Below are 16,720 nucleotides of genomic sequence, written 5' to 3'. Positions count from 1 at the left end.
CAAATTTTCGCTTAACCTGACAATGAGACAAAGTTCCGTTTGAACAGTACCTTTGTGTTATATCAGAGAAGTATTGTACTTCAGAGATTGCTTGCTGTGATTTTCTACTTTCTGTTTTTTTCAAGTACATCTTCAACTTCACCATATAGACCGAAGCTCTTAGTGATTTCTCTTTACTGGTTATCACAATATGTTTCTGTAGCAATTGATTCAAGATTTGCTGCTCATTTAAAACATATTTGTTAATGATTTTAATTTTTTCCGCAAGCGATAAAAATCATAAAGTATTGCCACAACTGAGTGATTTACGTATGCACCGTAAAGTATGTAATCTACATGTTCCCATGAGCCTCAACGTGGGGCAAGAAGGAGAGGGGTAGAAGTGGGGAACATCAATCCTCGCCAAAGCTAAACTCCTCATCCTTGGAACATATACCTTTTCAAATTTTCCAGGACAGCCCCTGACTTAGAATACCACTCACGTCACTGTCTTAAACTAATATTTTTTTATACACCAAATATCAATTCTTGGTATATCAGAGTATCATAATTCCTGTTTGCCACCAATACCCGAGAATAGTGAGCATTTTATTGTGTCTCACTAGTTCTTGTTCTCCTTCCTCAATAAAAAGCTGATATTTCTGGCATGACTTCCTTCTTTGCCAGAACTCTGGTCAAAAAACTCTTCACCCCCTCTCAGAAGGTTTGGGTCTTGGGACAGCGTCATATAGTATGAAGGTGGGTACAGACAATGGTTTGATATTGGAAATGGTTTTAGGTGTACCCTGATGTATGTCATATATAAGATTTTAAGCTGGACCAACGTGAATCCAGGTACAATTGCTTCCTCTCAGGGTGCATTAAAACATTCTTCCAGTCAAAGTCGCCAAATTAACCTACATCCCTTTCCCACTTATCTCTGAGTTTCTATCACTTTTCATGTGAGTGGTTCCTCGAGTTCCCAACCCACTACAGTGTGCATTCTGGAACAGCTCTATCACTCTTCCAATCTTGTACTTCTCAATTGTGTACCTGGGGTACAGGTATCTAAAATAATTCAGATTTACTGAATTGTTATCTTTTTGCAGCCAGGCAAAATATTTCAAGCCCTCTTGTCCCCAAACATCCTTAGTGCTGAATAGACTTATCATGTCTCCACGTTGGAATTTCTCAAATCTCAACACTTTCTACATACTACTACCCAACCATAATGGGATTTTGTCTGGGAGATGGCTTTCCCAAACAGACATCTTGGTCACAGGGTTTCAGGTTTCCACAACCTTGTCTGTAAATTCGGGTAGACTGATTACACATTTGCCCATAGAGTACATAGAGATTGTCCCTGTCACCTATTATATGTCTTTATTATGATGGTATAAGTGAGATGGGTTTGCCCAGGAGCAGGTCCAGTGCTCACTGTGCTATAGAACTTAAGCTGTACCACACTGATCTGTGGTTGCTCGTGTTCCTATCTGGAGAAGACCTACCTTGGCAGTTCAGGCTGGACTATCCCTATTGGATGGAGCAGGACCAAGAATGATTTGCTAAAGGCAGCTCTCTGTCTGGAGTAGAAAAGTGAGTCAAAACAGTGGTCCTTAACAGAGATTATTTCAAGAATTCCTCTTGTTGTTTTTAAGTCAGGCATTTGTGACAACACACTCTTGATTTTCCAAAATATTCACACAAAGCACATAAGTAGGGCCCTTTTGGTCAATTACCTTCTGATTCAGCCCATTGTACCCGCTGGCTCTCGTCATTTAGAGTGATTGCACACAAACCCTGTGAACATCGTTCGCCGAAAAATAGTTTCTTCTATTCAGTGACAAAGCTGGTTCAAAAAGTATGTTTTTACTTTTTTATTATTTACTGCCTGCATGATGATTGATTTTCTGTTTCCTTCATAATGTTGTTGTTATTGTAACATTGTAGCTCCCTGCGAATCGAGTTAAGTGGTGCTTTATTCTTGTTTATAATAATTATAAAATGCATGGCATGACTAAAAGCTGTGTTTAAAAAAAAAAAAGAGTTTCACTAATAAAGCAGCCACGTAAGTAAAGTTTTACATTTGTAAAATTATTATTTCAAGCATACTGTGGCCACATTTGAGTGGGTGTGTACTTTCCTTTGAGTCCTTTCAATGTTTGTGGCATATGCTTACTAAAAATAAAAGTGATTTAACACTCGCATCAGCTGACCAAGGCCAGAGTTATTGGCCTTGCCAATGCTTGTTTACCATCTGTTTCCATGTCAAAATATTTCACTAAAGGGGGTGACTTGTACTTGTTTTAAGTTACCCATTTTAAGATGAGGTGTGCAGCTGGGAATGTTTCTTGTAAATGTAAATGTGGTCTTCTTTCTCACTGATTTTCAACTGCAAAGCAACTCCTACAGTCTGTTTGTTTCAACCCCTTCCATATGTCTATATCTAAAGTAGGTCTTGGGCCACATGTGTAGATTTTACACTATTGTTGACAACTTTGTTTAGCTTTCTCTTCCAAAGAGAGCGGAAAGAGGAATATTTTGTAATAGTGTTAAATATTTAGATAAGCATATGGTATAAATTGTCAGCACATATATGGCTATAAGATGCTATAATTGTCATCTACGTTCTTAAAACTGCTGGCTCAGAAAATCGGCCACTCACAACGTGTATGATCACCTTTTTCATTCAATTACATTTTCAGCACAGATTCCAAGAAAAATGAATGATTATGAATGGGCTGTAGCCCAGTTTGTTCAAGGGACAGTTGTGTGTATGTGAATGAATATGCACCCAGTGGTTACAAAACATTGGTAAACAGAAGGTGTACCTTTTTTCTGTGACTGCCCTACAAATCCTACTTATGAGCTTTTCTGAAAACTAGACTGTGCTGAAGATCGTTTGATGCAGGTTTGTTGATGTGAGTTGTTTGCTGGCACAGATGGTTTAAGTATGGGTGTCAGTCGTGACATTTCATGGTTGTAGGCCTAGTTCCATCAATATAGGTCACTTGTAGAGTCTTATTTTGTTTGTGACCCACTTCTTGCACTGCTTTCTTTTACTCTTGTATGTCATCTTCTCAATATAATCCTTTTTAAAGAACTTTAGAAACCTAGAAATGAAGTTTGATGAAAGGTGTGAGGCATTCAGGTGAATGGATGTTCTCCTAGGCACACTCAGAGGCATCCATCTCCAAGCAAGGGTTTGACTTGTTGTCCCTCGCTTGACAAGTCAAATGACCATCAGAACGCCATCAGAACACCCTGAATGCATCTATTTAGATGTCCCAGAGCTATGTTATTCTAGTGTACTTCTGCCTGAATACCGTTAACATGCTTTTCAAAGCCAACAAGCACAGTTTAGACAGGATTGCCATTTAAAATATTCATTGATATAGATTGATGAAAATGTATATTTAAAATATAGATAATCAATTGGAAATGTGGTATTTAAGACCTCATTAACCTATAAACACTTCATTCCAACAGAGTAAAAAGAAAGCAGAGGTTCTCAGCCCAATGGTGAACAGTGTTTTGGAAGAGGTAAACTTGTGTCTTTTCTTTCCTAGTTTTATAGCCACATTAGAATGTTTCTGTGACTCAAGACTAAATAAAATGACTGTGCCATAAATTTAGCAACAAAGGTTATTTACAACCTCAGTCAATATACTGCTGTCTTTATAAGTAACGATGCATGTGCTGCTTAAATAATCTTGCATTACTAGCTTTGTGTGAATACCACTACTTAAGTGACTCATTGACTGTGCCAAGGAAGACAATGTTCCCTTTTTCATCAAAGGTGGTGGGTCTACCCTCAAAAGTCAACTGTCATATAACAGAACCACCTGTTGACTGACAGCAATACTTTGCCCGGTGTAGATGATGAATAGGAATAATGTTCAAATGAAATCCATTTAAATAGAGAGGTTTGACAATACACATTCCAGTGATACTCATAGTGTTGGAAGAGATGTTCTTGATGAAGATGAGTCAGTCACTGTGCTGTTTGTGCATCAGTTTCTCAACTGAGTCTAGCAAATAGGGCTGATAACTATTCCAGATAACTAATCAAGAGGATGCTCGTTCCCTGACTCGCCGGATCCCATTACCCTAGTGTAGTACTTGGTAAATATGCCCAGAGATACTGATGCGGGAGACACCAGTAAGTTGGGGAGGTAGTGTTACTCAGTATTACATGTTGCACCTTGAAAGGCCCCTAAGAAAAGAGGAACTACTTTGGTGATCAGTAGTTGGGATCCCATCTCTGATGTCAGTTTCGGATTTCACATTCACTATTTCGCCTAGAGATTTTAGCTTTTGAAATATGTGCATGAAAAACAGTGGTTCTGCAGTGTTCCCTTGCACCTTATAATTGCAATGGGGCTTGTAAATCCCATTATTCCCCCCACCGGCAATATGTAAGCACTTGTAATAGAGGCAATTGGGTGTCTTCTTGACCTGGTTTATTTTTTGCACTATATAGTGATGCCTGGATAAGAGGCACAGTTTCTAAATAAGATGTGTTTGCTGGGAGCCTGTCGTTTACACTTGAGGTCAAAAAGTAATGTATTCTTGAATAAATTATTTTTGTTATTATATAAGTTCAATAAAAAAAACAAAGGTTAAAAGAACGTTATAGTTAGGTGCAAATGGCAGCTAAAACATACAATTTTAAACAAATAAAACAACTGAAATTCACCATCTATTGGCATCTCAAGTAACTGTAACTCATGCCCTAAAGTAATTATAACTCACGCCCCACCATGCACAATTTGTTGCAGTGATGTTATAAATGATGTGAAAAACATGTCATAAGTGATATAATAGCAGTGCATGGCGAGGGCACAAGCTATAATTACTTTAAGACACCAGTTATAGCTACTTGAGATAAGCATAATTGGTGAATTTCAGTAGTTTTGTTCACTTAAAATAGTATGTTTTAACTGACATTTTCACCTCATCATAATATTCCTTTAACCTTTGTTTCATCATTGAATTTTTAATTCTTTTTAATTGTAAAGTAACATATTACGATTCCTAACTATAACATAATTTTAACCTTTATTTATATCAATGAATGCCTGTTTTTTGTAACGTAAAGTAAGATGTCCATCACCATGCGAGGTGTGCAGGTGGGTGTGGGGCATGGCCTATGGCTGCCCTGCGCACACCCCGCTCCAAACCCTTGCAGGCACCCAACTCCCCGCTGCTGCTCATGGCTGGCTCTGTCATGGAAAAGTGTAACAGGTGTCATTTTAAAGAAGACAGACCTATTGGCTTTGTCAAAGGCGCAAAATACAAGTGTATATTTAATAAATGTACACATTGCAATTTTTAATAATAGTGATTGTTTCAGGTTTTAAAAATAAAAAAAAATCAAGTATACCTCTGAAACTTTTTTAAAAAAAATTCAGGCCACGAAGTGCAGCCATGAAACCAACCACAGAGCCTTGCACTCTAGCTGAAGAGCATACAGCTCCAGTTCAGAGTACTTCAAAAAGTATGGTAAGCTTTCCTGGGGTCATAGATACAACAAGCCAGGAGACTTAGGACCTAATTAAGAGTTTGGCAGATGGGAAAGCCCGTTTGCCAAACTCCTGACAGGGTGGCCGCCGCCTTCATGGCAACCACTTCGCCGGAGTTACTAAGAGTTTCCTGCTAGCTTGTGGGTGGAAACCTCAGTTTCTGCCCGCCGGCATAGTGGGAAACAGGCTACAGCATTGTCTCTGGCTCGAGCCAGCATCAGTGCTGTAGCCCCCAGGGTGCACCAGCACCCTCGCAATGTTCACTGTCTGCAAAGCAGACAGTGAACATTGTGACAGTGCAGGGGCCCCCTGTGGCCCCCTGCACCTGTCCTCCACCAGCCTTTTCATGGCGGTGTTACCGCCATAAAAAGGCTGGTTGAGAAGTAGGTTGTAATCCCCAGGGCAGCCAGATTACGATCTCTGCCAGGCCGCCGGGATCATGGATCCTGGCGGTGCTGGTGGTTCCCTGGCAGTCTGACCACCTGTGTTTTAATGTGGTGGTTGGATCACCGCAACAGCTGAAAACGCCACACTGGTAATGGGGCCCATGCTGTGCTTTTCTAATGTTTCTGGGAGGTGTTGCTCTGCTTGCAGCCTCCCACAATCTTACAAAATTGTTGGTGGTGTCCCTACCTCTTCTAGGGGCACCATCAGGAAGACAACATTTAATTTCATAAAGCCCTAGGGCATTATCGGGCACTCCATGCAGGAGCAGTGAATATTAAATGAGTGTCTCCAGCCACTCATTTTATTATTCTTTCTTTTGGCTTTTTTTAATATTGTTTTGGGGTGCCCCAGTGACCAACTGGGGCACCCACACTTGTTGTTAATTTTTACAAGTTAGAGGCTGTGGATGGAAACTGTAAAGCCCCTGTGGCCCCTGCCAGCTCCCCACTAGCATCCATATTGGGTGCTAACGGGAGCAGACTTTTTTCTTAATATTCTGGAGGAAGCACCACCAACAGACTGGCGGTGCTTCCAGGGGGATTACGACCTTGCCGGGACCAGTGGTTTCCCCCCACAGTGGTCCCGGCGGTTTTAATCCGCCAGGGCAGCGCTGCTTACGAGGATTATGAGTCCCCCTAACCAGGAAAAGACTGGCGGTACAGGGAGTCGCAGGCCCCTGCCACGGCCCGTGCAGCTTTTCACTGTCTGCTATGCAGACAGTGAAAAGCGCGATGGGTGCAACAGCACCCGTCGCATGGCCGCAACACTGCTGGCTCCATTTGGAGCCGGCTCCTGTGTTGTGGCCGAGATCCCCGGTGGGCGGAAACCAGGTTTCCGCCGGCTGGCCCAGCGGGGATCTTCTGATGGCCGTGGCGGGAGTGCGGCTGCATTGGTGGCCGCCCGGCGGTCAGACCTTGGTGGGCGGCTTCAGCCGCCCGCCAAGGTCGTAATGAGGGCCTAAATCTTTTGATCTACTAGATCTGCAGATCTTCTGCAGCATGGCATATATACAATTATACTTGCACCTCAATTCTCGAAAACTACTGAACAGATTTACTCAAAATCGCAAAAAGCTTGCTTCTGAAGAAGATCTAGCGTTCTGGCAATTGTGGTGTAATTTCGAAGCCGCCCGCTAAGGTCGTACTGAGGGCCTAAATCTTTTGATCTACTAGATCTGCAGATCTTCTGCAGCATGGCATATATACAATTATACTTGCACCTCAATTCTCAAAAACTACTGAACAGATTTACTCAAAATCGCAAAAAGCTTGCTTCTGAAGAAGATCTAGCGTTCTGGCAATTGTGGTGTAATTTCGAAGCCGCCCGCTAAGGTCGTAATGAGGGCCTAAATCTTTTGATCTGCTAGATCTGTAGATCTTCTGCAGCGTGGCATATATACAATTATACTTGCACCTCAATTCTCAAAAACTACTGAACAGATTTACTCAAAATTGCAAAAAGCTTGCTTCTGAAGAAGATCTAGCTTTCTGGCAATTGTGGTGTAATTTGGTTGAGCTGTGTCAAATTTGTCCTGTGGAAATTTTTTATGGGAAAATGCATTTTAGGATGTTTTCTTTTTCTTAGTCCCTACTTGACGGATCACCCCAAAACTTTCCAAGAAGGAGCTGAGGTGGATTAACTTTTTTGGGGAAAGTTTCATGAAGATCCATTGACCAATGTCCGAATTATAATATTATTTTCCTATGGAAAAGTGGTCCTAAGTATAACTACCCAGAGGCTATAAAGATATCATTCTAAAATAGCTAAAAGGGAATATTTTCACCCAGAACTCATCAGTGAATACATTGCTGCCTCTCTCTATGGTGATGCAAATACTGTAAGGCCATATTGTGATCTGACTCCAAAGGACCTTCATTATGCTGTCTATCATTCACTGAAGCATTTAGAAATTAGTCAAAGCAAGGTCAATGTTCTACTTTTTGTGCTGTGGACTATAATGGTGCATCTCTTAAATCAGCCCATCAATATTCTTTCTTGATACACAATAAACTGAACTGGGATGACCTCATGAAAGCAAGAAGTGGTCCGATTTACAGTCTGGCAGACAGGTACTCATCACAAGTATGCCAGATATCCCTTCTACCTTATTATAAATGTATTAAGATATAATATTCTTGTAAAGTGGACAGGATAAGAGGGAACTGCACATTGACAGCTTTTAACAGTCGCCAGAAAGGAAAACTGTTAAGTGACCCTATGAAATCTTCAGATCCTTCTTCCACCATTGGTCTTTAAACAACGAAACCACCAAAGGATTCTTTGCAGCATTTAATGAATCGGGGATCACACATCTCTGATACAGTTGCTAGTCCCATCTCAGCTACAGATAGGCCACTCTCCCCATCAGATAAACCAACAACAACATCATATCCATGCACCATTGTTTTCAACCAATTCAGTCAGAATAAATAGGGGTTTATACTCTTCTTGAGATACAGTTGAACTCTGTCTCAAATAACTCAACTGGATCACAGCTCCTCGTATATACATTAACTCCCAATATTATCTCAAACAAGGCTAGACAGAAACACAAAATACTGCATCAGACAATTTTGTAATCCCAATCTTGTCCAACACCACATTTCCCAGCACAAAGGAAACTAAAAAGGTGTGTAATAGCAATGCTAGAGGCACTACACCCATCTCTCACAATGTCAGAGCAGGCACAAGCCAAGCCAAGGACTTATCAGCTAACCCAGACATTTACATGTTTTCCTAGGTCTCACAATCTGACAGAGCATACGTCTGGTCAGATAGAAGCCAGACTCAGTTGTTACCCTCTCACTCTGCCCCAGGCACGTACACAGCTTAATACCCTCTCTATCTACATCACAATACCAGATTATTTGATATGTTGGCCACTCTTTGCTTAAAGATACCAAAGCCAGCCAACAAGACAATCAAGAAGTGGTTGGGAACAAACCTAGCTGAAATGAAAAGAATAGAATGAGGCTGGAGCAAATGTCCAGAAAGCATCAGGATGCTAGGATGCTATAGACACGGTTCACAGCCCACATGGGTTTTTTCACATGACAATTCAGATGGACAAAAGACTCAGTTTAGCAACCAAATAATGGAGTTGTTTAAAATCATCAAATAAAGTCAGTACCCAGAGGCAATGAAGAATCCCCCTTCCACATCCACTCAGCTTTTGATAAACATGCTATACTTCCTTAAAGACAAGATTCAGAGGACTGTGTTCAAAATCTGATGCAACCCAGTAATCTCCTTTTCTTCCAAATATCACCTTCCAGGCATTCGTAGCAACCTTGACAAATCTGAATATCAAACAAGTTCAGAAAACAATGAGACATATCAAAGACTCTAATCTTCTAACCACACTTCACACTGCATAATAAAATCATTGGCTAACTAGCTCCAAATGAAACAAGCACCATCACTAGTACCTTACAACAAGGCATAGCCGAAAGAGAATTAAATCAATATTTTGTCAAACCATTGTTAAAAACAGCAATGAACTGTCCAAATTTGTCAAATTAGCAGCATATTTAAAATCTACTAACTGAGTAAGTTTATGGAGAGTGTGTTCCCTTACCAACTCCAGGACTTCAGGGAAGCAAAATTAATTGTAAAGGATGGGCACTTAGGGGTCATTATGACTTCGGTGGACGGTTTACACTGTCTGCTGAAGTCCCAATGGTCAGGTTGCCGCCAATGCAGCATTTTAGGGGTCCTGCGGTGTTTCCGTCGCTGGCCCAGCGGGGAACTGCCTACAACATTGACGCCAGCTCATAATAGAGCCGGCAGCAATGCTGTAGTGCATAGTGTGCACCAGCACCCGTCGCGATATACACTGTGTGCTAAGCAGACAGTGAACATCGCAACGGGGCTGGCCAGGGGGGCCCCGGCACTGCCCATGCCAGCTGCATGGGCAGTGCAGGGCCCCCGGGGCACCCCACACCCCATCTCTGCCAGCCTTTACATGGTGGTGCTACTGCCATGTAAACACTGGCAGAGAGTGGGGTCGCAATCAGCGCTGCCCTGGCAGATTAGGCCCGCCGGACCAGCAGTTCCTCTTCTGGAAGAAAATTGGCTGTGCTGGTGGTCCAACCTCGGCACGACGGGAACAGTCATAATGTGGTGGTCAAACCACCGCTTTGACAGTGGTCAGACTGCCACCACGCCCCTTGGTCAGAAGACCACCAGGGTCATAATCAGGCCCTTAGGCACAGAAGCTACTCCCACTGATATCAGGGGAGGCATGCTCTTCTTGTTCCACAACTAGAAATCCTGATAACACTAGACCTTTCCACAGGTTACAACAATGACTGATGAGCTTCTATAGGAGCTGCTGGCTAAATGAGCTGGAATCATTGGTATGACACTACTGTGGTGTAGTGACCTCATCCGATACTATGCTTTGCATACTAGTATCTGACATGTCATAGTTCATCACTTGCAGCATTTCACAGTCTAATGTGCAAAAGCAATACTGAACCCCACATCCAACTGGGCGGCAACATGGATCAGCAGCAAAACATCATGAGCTTCTTGAAGTACATATACACTGGAAGAAGGAAAGTGGCTGACACCCAACAGTTTGATGACTGAAATACTTGTTACTTAGATTGATGAGAATAATCCTTCCCCTCCTGTAGATGAGAAATCCCATTGACCGATTGAGAGCTCTGGAGTTATCACTGTTGGATTACTGCAACACCAGGAACATGTGGGCTCACCAGTCTGCCTGCTTCTGCCACTACGCCTGCCTTGCTTTTTACACTCTGCTATCATCACCAAGCCCACCTGCTCGCCTCTGGCCACAACCTCTGTTCGTCTCCAGTTACACAACTGTGACGATACACAGCTCTTTAGGTCCAATGTATAACAATGACCCTATGTGCCTTATGTCGATGTTGTTTGCTAAACACTCGGACATGAGCAGGATTTCTTTCCTGTTCGGCATTATCGCCCCTTGCTGTAAGTTGTTGCATGCTAATGTTGTTTATATTTAAAAAACAATAAAAAAATATATTTTTTTTAATGAACAACTGGGCTCCAGAAAATGTAGAAGTTGCAGAGAATGCAAAACTAAATGGTTGAGCTCTGATAAACCACATGTAATCATCCCACATCACCTGTAGCTGAAAACAATCAAAAGGCTCCCAGTATCGGAGAGAATAAAATCAGAACTTCTAGGATCTCTGTTTAAAACAATTAAAGTAGAGGTCCCAAAATTCGAGGTTTGAATTATAGGACCAACAATACCTACATAAAATGAACTCCCACGAATTAGCTTTTGACAACGTGAAGTCAGGCCATGAAAATCTGATCTTGCAGCCAGATTCAATTGGAAAATGCTTGGTGGCAGAATACAGAGTACTAGGACCTCAACTCTGACATGCCTAAAGTTGAGATCTAAAGAAGCAACCCTCCTGACTTCAAGTGTTTAAAAGAACCTTTCAAACAATCTTCTTCAAATAGGGTTTTGCTGCTCATTGAGCCTGTATAAAGGGGGTGGTCCCAGTGAGTAGCACATCCAGCGCCCTTCTTAAATCCCTAGCTTGACAACAGAGACTTATCGTCTATGACCTGCTTTTCCCATGGAATGTTAGGAAGTGATTAATTGGGTCCTTACTTAAACATATTTCCAGTTCAGGAACAGCTACTGGACAACATGTGTGGTATAAGGCAGCTAAAAAAATAATAAGACATTTATATTTGTGTGCTAAGAACCACTAGGTTTTTGTTTGGTGTTGCAGGGCTCTTTGTAGTCCTTGGTTATATTTAAAAATACATAGTAAGATGTTTAATAAAATTGCTGCACTGTGGTATAGAGAGTTGAATGAATTTTGATGAATTGCCCCACTGCTGAGGCCAAAACAAGTACATGCAAATTATAAAAATACATAATAGATTTTGTTTATCCATACTTACTGTACTGACCATTAAACGTTGTCCTGAACATTTACATGGACTGATAGTTTTCAAAAGATCAAGGGTTTAAATACAACCATTGTCAAAGTTGTTAGGAAAACCTTCAGTCTAAGAAAATAAACACCTCACTACTGAATCAGACCATAATTGGGTCTTGACCACTTAGCAGTTTTAAATTATAGTGACTTAATCACTTATTTATGTGATTGCTACAGTGCACCTCTGACAATTGTGAAGGGTTTAATCAACAAAGACTTAAATAAACACTCTAGAATGTGTTCACAGAAACCTAGCTAAATATCTTACTACAAAATAGTAAACTGCTCCAATTTTAGCATCACTTTCAAAGCCAGCTAGGAAGATATTGACATCACTTTCAAAGCCAGCTAGGAAGCTTATATTCAAAACAAATATGATATCTGTATCTTACAACACTGAAAAGGAAATTCTTACTAAATATAAGAACTCAAAATATAATTATTAACTCATACACAAATAGAAAGCAAACCTAGTTAGACTACACCTAAGATCTTGGATAACAAGAGCATTTTTAATATTTAGACTGCTTCATATTCTGCTCTTAGAAACTGAAGGTTCCTGGTCAAACACTGTAGATAAAAAATGAAGTGTCACCCCTGAACATATCGCTTGAAAGAGTAGGCCGCATTTTATGCATGTGTCCATTTTTTCAGGATCTGAGGCATAAGTATTTAAAACCACTCTTTCGCGAATCTGGTGTAAAAGTAATTAAAATGGTCTGTTGCTATGTTTTTCCAGTGTAACAAACAAGATAATTGTCTGCACAACTAAACCGCTTTCATTTATTGCCATGAGTTTAAAGAATTAGTTTGACCAAGCCGGCTGAACCACGTGGTTATTGAACAACTGCGAAATGTATTAATGAATTGATATAGCCTTAAATGATATTTAACACTAATGTTTTTTTCTTTTAATACTCGTGATTTTATAAGTTGTTTTATCTAATTGGATTGATATTCAGTCTAAATCATATAATACAACTATTTACCTACCTACAAATTATAAAACTGTATACCTAAGTATGAATCTTTTATTGTGTATGATTACAAAAACTCATCTCTCCCGGTGCATACAGAGCTTTATATGTATTATATACATTCTGTACACAGCAATTAAAGCCTTTTTAATTTACATTAAATGTAATTGCACGGTCTTCTGCTTCCCACAGGGCTCTAACAGCACTACCTACATACAAGATGCTTTCCAGCTCCTGCTCCCAATTATGCAGATTTCACATATCCAGACCAGAGGCTCCGTTATGCATCAATGACATAAAATGGACAAATGCACTTTGAGGAAGAAGATATAACTTGGGATCCCTTATGCACCAAACAGCTTTAGGAGATGTCCAAAATGTTGTCAACAAGCATCTTGAAGAAGCAAGGTGTGGGTTTGCACATATTGAGATAAAACATTATTATTGACATTGCTTTTATTACAATTAGCAAAATATTTTTATATATGGTAGTACATTTTTCTGTGAGTAGGATAGACACAAATGGCTGGAAGGAAAATGAGTTCCAAGCTCAGAACAGTCCTTTACAAACCAAAATATTTGCATACAATCAATAAAGGGCCTTCACTTTTGCATCATTACAATTTAGGGAAAACTGGTCTCCACAGTTGCTCCCTCTTGTTCACCCAGGTCACATATAAGGCAGATTAGAAAAGAGATTTCATTTTCAGGTAGCAGCCATTTTAATAGTTCATAATTCAATGTTGATTTTTTCTAAATATATGACAGTGTAGGAGCCACATCAGTAATTTATGTTACATGAATTTTCTTAATATATACTTCAACTGATCATCCTGGTATGTGTAATATCTACGGAGGTCTTATTAGATAGTGTGATTTTGCATTCTTAATAAGAGGGATTATGTTGTGAAATCACATTAAACATTCAACAACGTATACATGAAAAAATATAATAAACCAATCACCAATAACTAAATCAAAATTGAAAGCAACAGAAAAGAAATTAAATGTTTTCTGACGAAACATTGTAGATTAAACACTATGCAATATAAACAAATACAGAACATAACCAAATATTGTCCATACCTTAAAACCAATGTCCGTAAATATACTGTAAAGGGAGGTGCCCATGTTCATCCATTGTTGACCTTGTATAACCCTTAAATGTATGTGTATAAGCAGAAAGCACCCCATCCCTGTTTAGCAAAAGGTGACAATTTAGAAAATATACTTTATTTTCCATTGATTTCTTTTTAAAAAGATTTAACATTCGAGATTTTCAGTTTTTTTATTTTTTTTATTTTGGATATTAAATCTTATTCAAGAACTTTTATTATAAAAGGTATCTTCAAATTATCATCACTGCTGAGACCGTGCATTTTCAGTATAGATCTGCACACTGAGTTGTAAGATGTCTTCTTGTGTAGCATATGACACTGTCCAGGAAAGTACACTTCAACAGTTCTTCCTTTGGTTAACAGTATCATCGCATTCTGTATTAGAAGATCGAGTGATGGATAGGGAAATAATGCCATCTCATTACTATTAGCGGAACTAACTGTATGTACTGTGGCAAAATGTGTTCTCAACATCCAAGGTTTTTAAACTTTTCATAGCACAGCCTTAATTTGTCTTGAGGCCAGTCTTATAGGTTAAAATGTATGCCAACATGTTATTGTATGCATTTTAGAATGTAAGTTATTGAATGTGGTGATCTATCCATTCCTCAAGAACCCTGCATATCTCTTAAAGGCCAAGCTTTTAAGTGGTCTCTGTTGTTTTTCTGAAAGACTGAAAGATGTTCCAATCGTAAGAACTGAAACAGGTGGTGTTCAACTTTGTAATGCCCGCAGTCACTGAATTGTGTGTGTGTGTGTGTGTGTGTGTGTGTGTATATATATATATATATATATATATATATATATATATATTCCAGCACCAAAACACCTTCTAACTAGGGTGGTTTGAGACATAGCAAAATATAGCATCTTTAATCTTCCAAAGCGTACCTTCCCAAGGATTGCTGCAATTCAGTGACTGCGGGCTTACAATGTTAAACCACCACCTGTTTGAGTTCTTACTGATGATACAGCATTCAGAAACACAACAGAAGCCACTTAAAAGCTTAGGCTTTAAGAGTAAATTCCACAAAAGGTAACTGTTTTCAAAATTATTTATGTTTTCTGTGTATTGTGTTTTAAAGTAATAGAGGTGTTTTGCAGTTTGAATTACTTGTTCTCTGTTGTTCTTTTATTTGCCTCCTCTTTCTTCCCATTGTATTAACCCACACATGTTTGCATCCTTTTTGACATATCCACTGTTGGAGAAGCCCTGCTCCTATCAGCTGTAGGTGTAACTTTACAAGGTAGCATTACCTTCATGACAATGTAACATAATCACACATCCAAAAATATTACAGGTGGATGCTAATGTAAGAACTATTACTTTGGATAGTAGAAAAGTAGATCAATGTGGAGACCATGCTGACATTGTACAACATATATGAACTGGATGACGCAGACCTCAGGCAAGTTATTTGTCAGAATTGCACAATGAATTTGCATTGTAGGCAGGGTCGGCTTTAGAGCTGGTAGCGCCCAGTGCGACAGTCTTTTTTTGGCGTTCTGTCCCACATGACTTCCCCTTTGGATTTCCTCACTACCACCCAGCAAAAGTGCCCCATATCTCTCCATAGCTTCTCTCACACATACATTTCATTTTTTTTCAAAGCGCTGGTAAAGGCTGGCTTTACTAATCTACTCAGCTGTCCACATAAAATACAGATATGTTCTTTGCAGCAGGCATATTAACCCTCTGCGCTATTTCATGTTGAGTCAAAACTATCACTAGTCTAAACTCCGATCTCTCTCTCTCTAGCAGGAACATTAATCACAAAAGTTATCATGACATTTTTATTGCTGCCTTAAAGCTCGACACACAAGGAACTCTGCAGCAGGTGCTAAATAGTAAGTTATCTTAAACACAGCACACCCCCTTCCCCACCCACGGTCAGTGCCCCCTCTCCGGGCCAGCTCACAGTGCAGCTGCACCAGTCGCACCGCCCTAAAGCCGACCCTGACCGTAGATCCGTAGATCCACTCTAAAGACCATGGAGTTCCAAGATGTTTACAGACACAATGTAAGTGCTCTATTTTAAATATCACCATCTAATTAGCACAATCAGATCATCAATTGTTTGTCTCTCAAGGAGAAAATGGAACACAACATATCTGTTTCTCAAGGAGAAAATGCAACATAACAGATCTAATTAAAATAAATGGTAAAAATAAACCAAGAGTTTGTACATTTTAACTGCATTTTGTTACTCTTATATAAACTGGAGCAATAAATGTTTTTTGTCAGACCCCGTCTTGGGGACCAGTTGGCAAGCAGTGGTTAATGGTCCTCAGCCATGTGTGTGTTGATGTTGTTTGCCCCTAATATCCAAGGATCCATCCTACTATGGCTCTGCAAACTGGGCCAATACAATCTCTTCTGCATTTCACTCAATATTAGTGATGGCAAGTAGTGACAGGCTTCTCAAGGAGTTAGTGTGAGGGTGGTTGAGCTCAGCACTCAACAAACACACATTAGTGTAACAAATGATTGTCCAACTTAGTGCTTGATTTTCAAGAAGTAAAGTATTTTAATGCACACTAGAACTAAATGCTACACATATGAAAATGTGCACAATGCAGTTTAGTGTCCTGTCACTTGAATGTTTGTGCTTCTTTCTGCTATTGGCTCTGGTTCCCCCTCCTACCCTACCCATTATGATAGCAATATTAGGCCCAGGTGCAGATTACCCCTGAACTCTTGCAATTGTGCACAGTCT

At 40.0% G+C, this 16,720-nt stretch overlaps 1 protein-coding gene across 1 annotated transcript in view; it reads left to right on the top strand.

Moving 5' to 3' along the window:
• FAM114A1 (family with sequence similarity 114 member A1) overlaps positions 1 to 13,863 on the top strand; it is a 151,149-nt gene extending 137,286 nt beyond the window's left edge. The window contains exons 13-14 of the mRNA XM_069202098.1: positions 3,469 to 3,522; positions 13,078 to 13,863. Of these exons, the coding sequence (XP_069058199.1) occupies positions 3,469 to 3,522; positions 13,078 to 13,179 (156 nt within the window). The 3' untranslated portion in view covers positions 13,180 to 13,863. The remainder of the gene's footprint in view (positions 1 to 3,468; positions 3,523 to 13,077) is intronic.
• The last annotated feature ends 2,857 nt before the right edge of the window (positions 13,864 to 16,720 follow it).

Source organism: Pleurodeles waltl, chromosome 1_2 (genome assembly GCF_031143425.1).
Source record: "Pleurodeles waltl isolate 20211129_DDA chromosome 1_2, aPleWal1.hap1.20221129, whole genome shotgun sequence".
NCBI lineage: Eukaryota > Metazoa > Chordata > Amphibia > Caudata > Salamandridae > Pleurodeles > Pleurodeles waltl.
The sequence above is the reverse complement of the archived record's forward strand: the minus strand, read 5'-3'. Positions and strand labels throughout refer to the sequence as shown.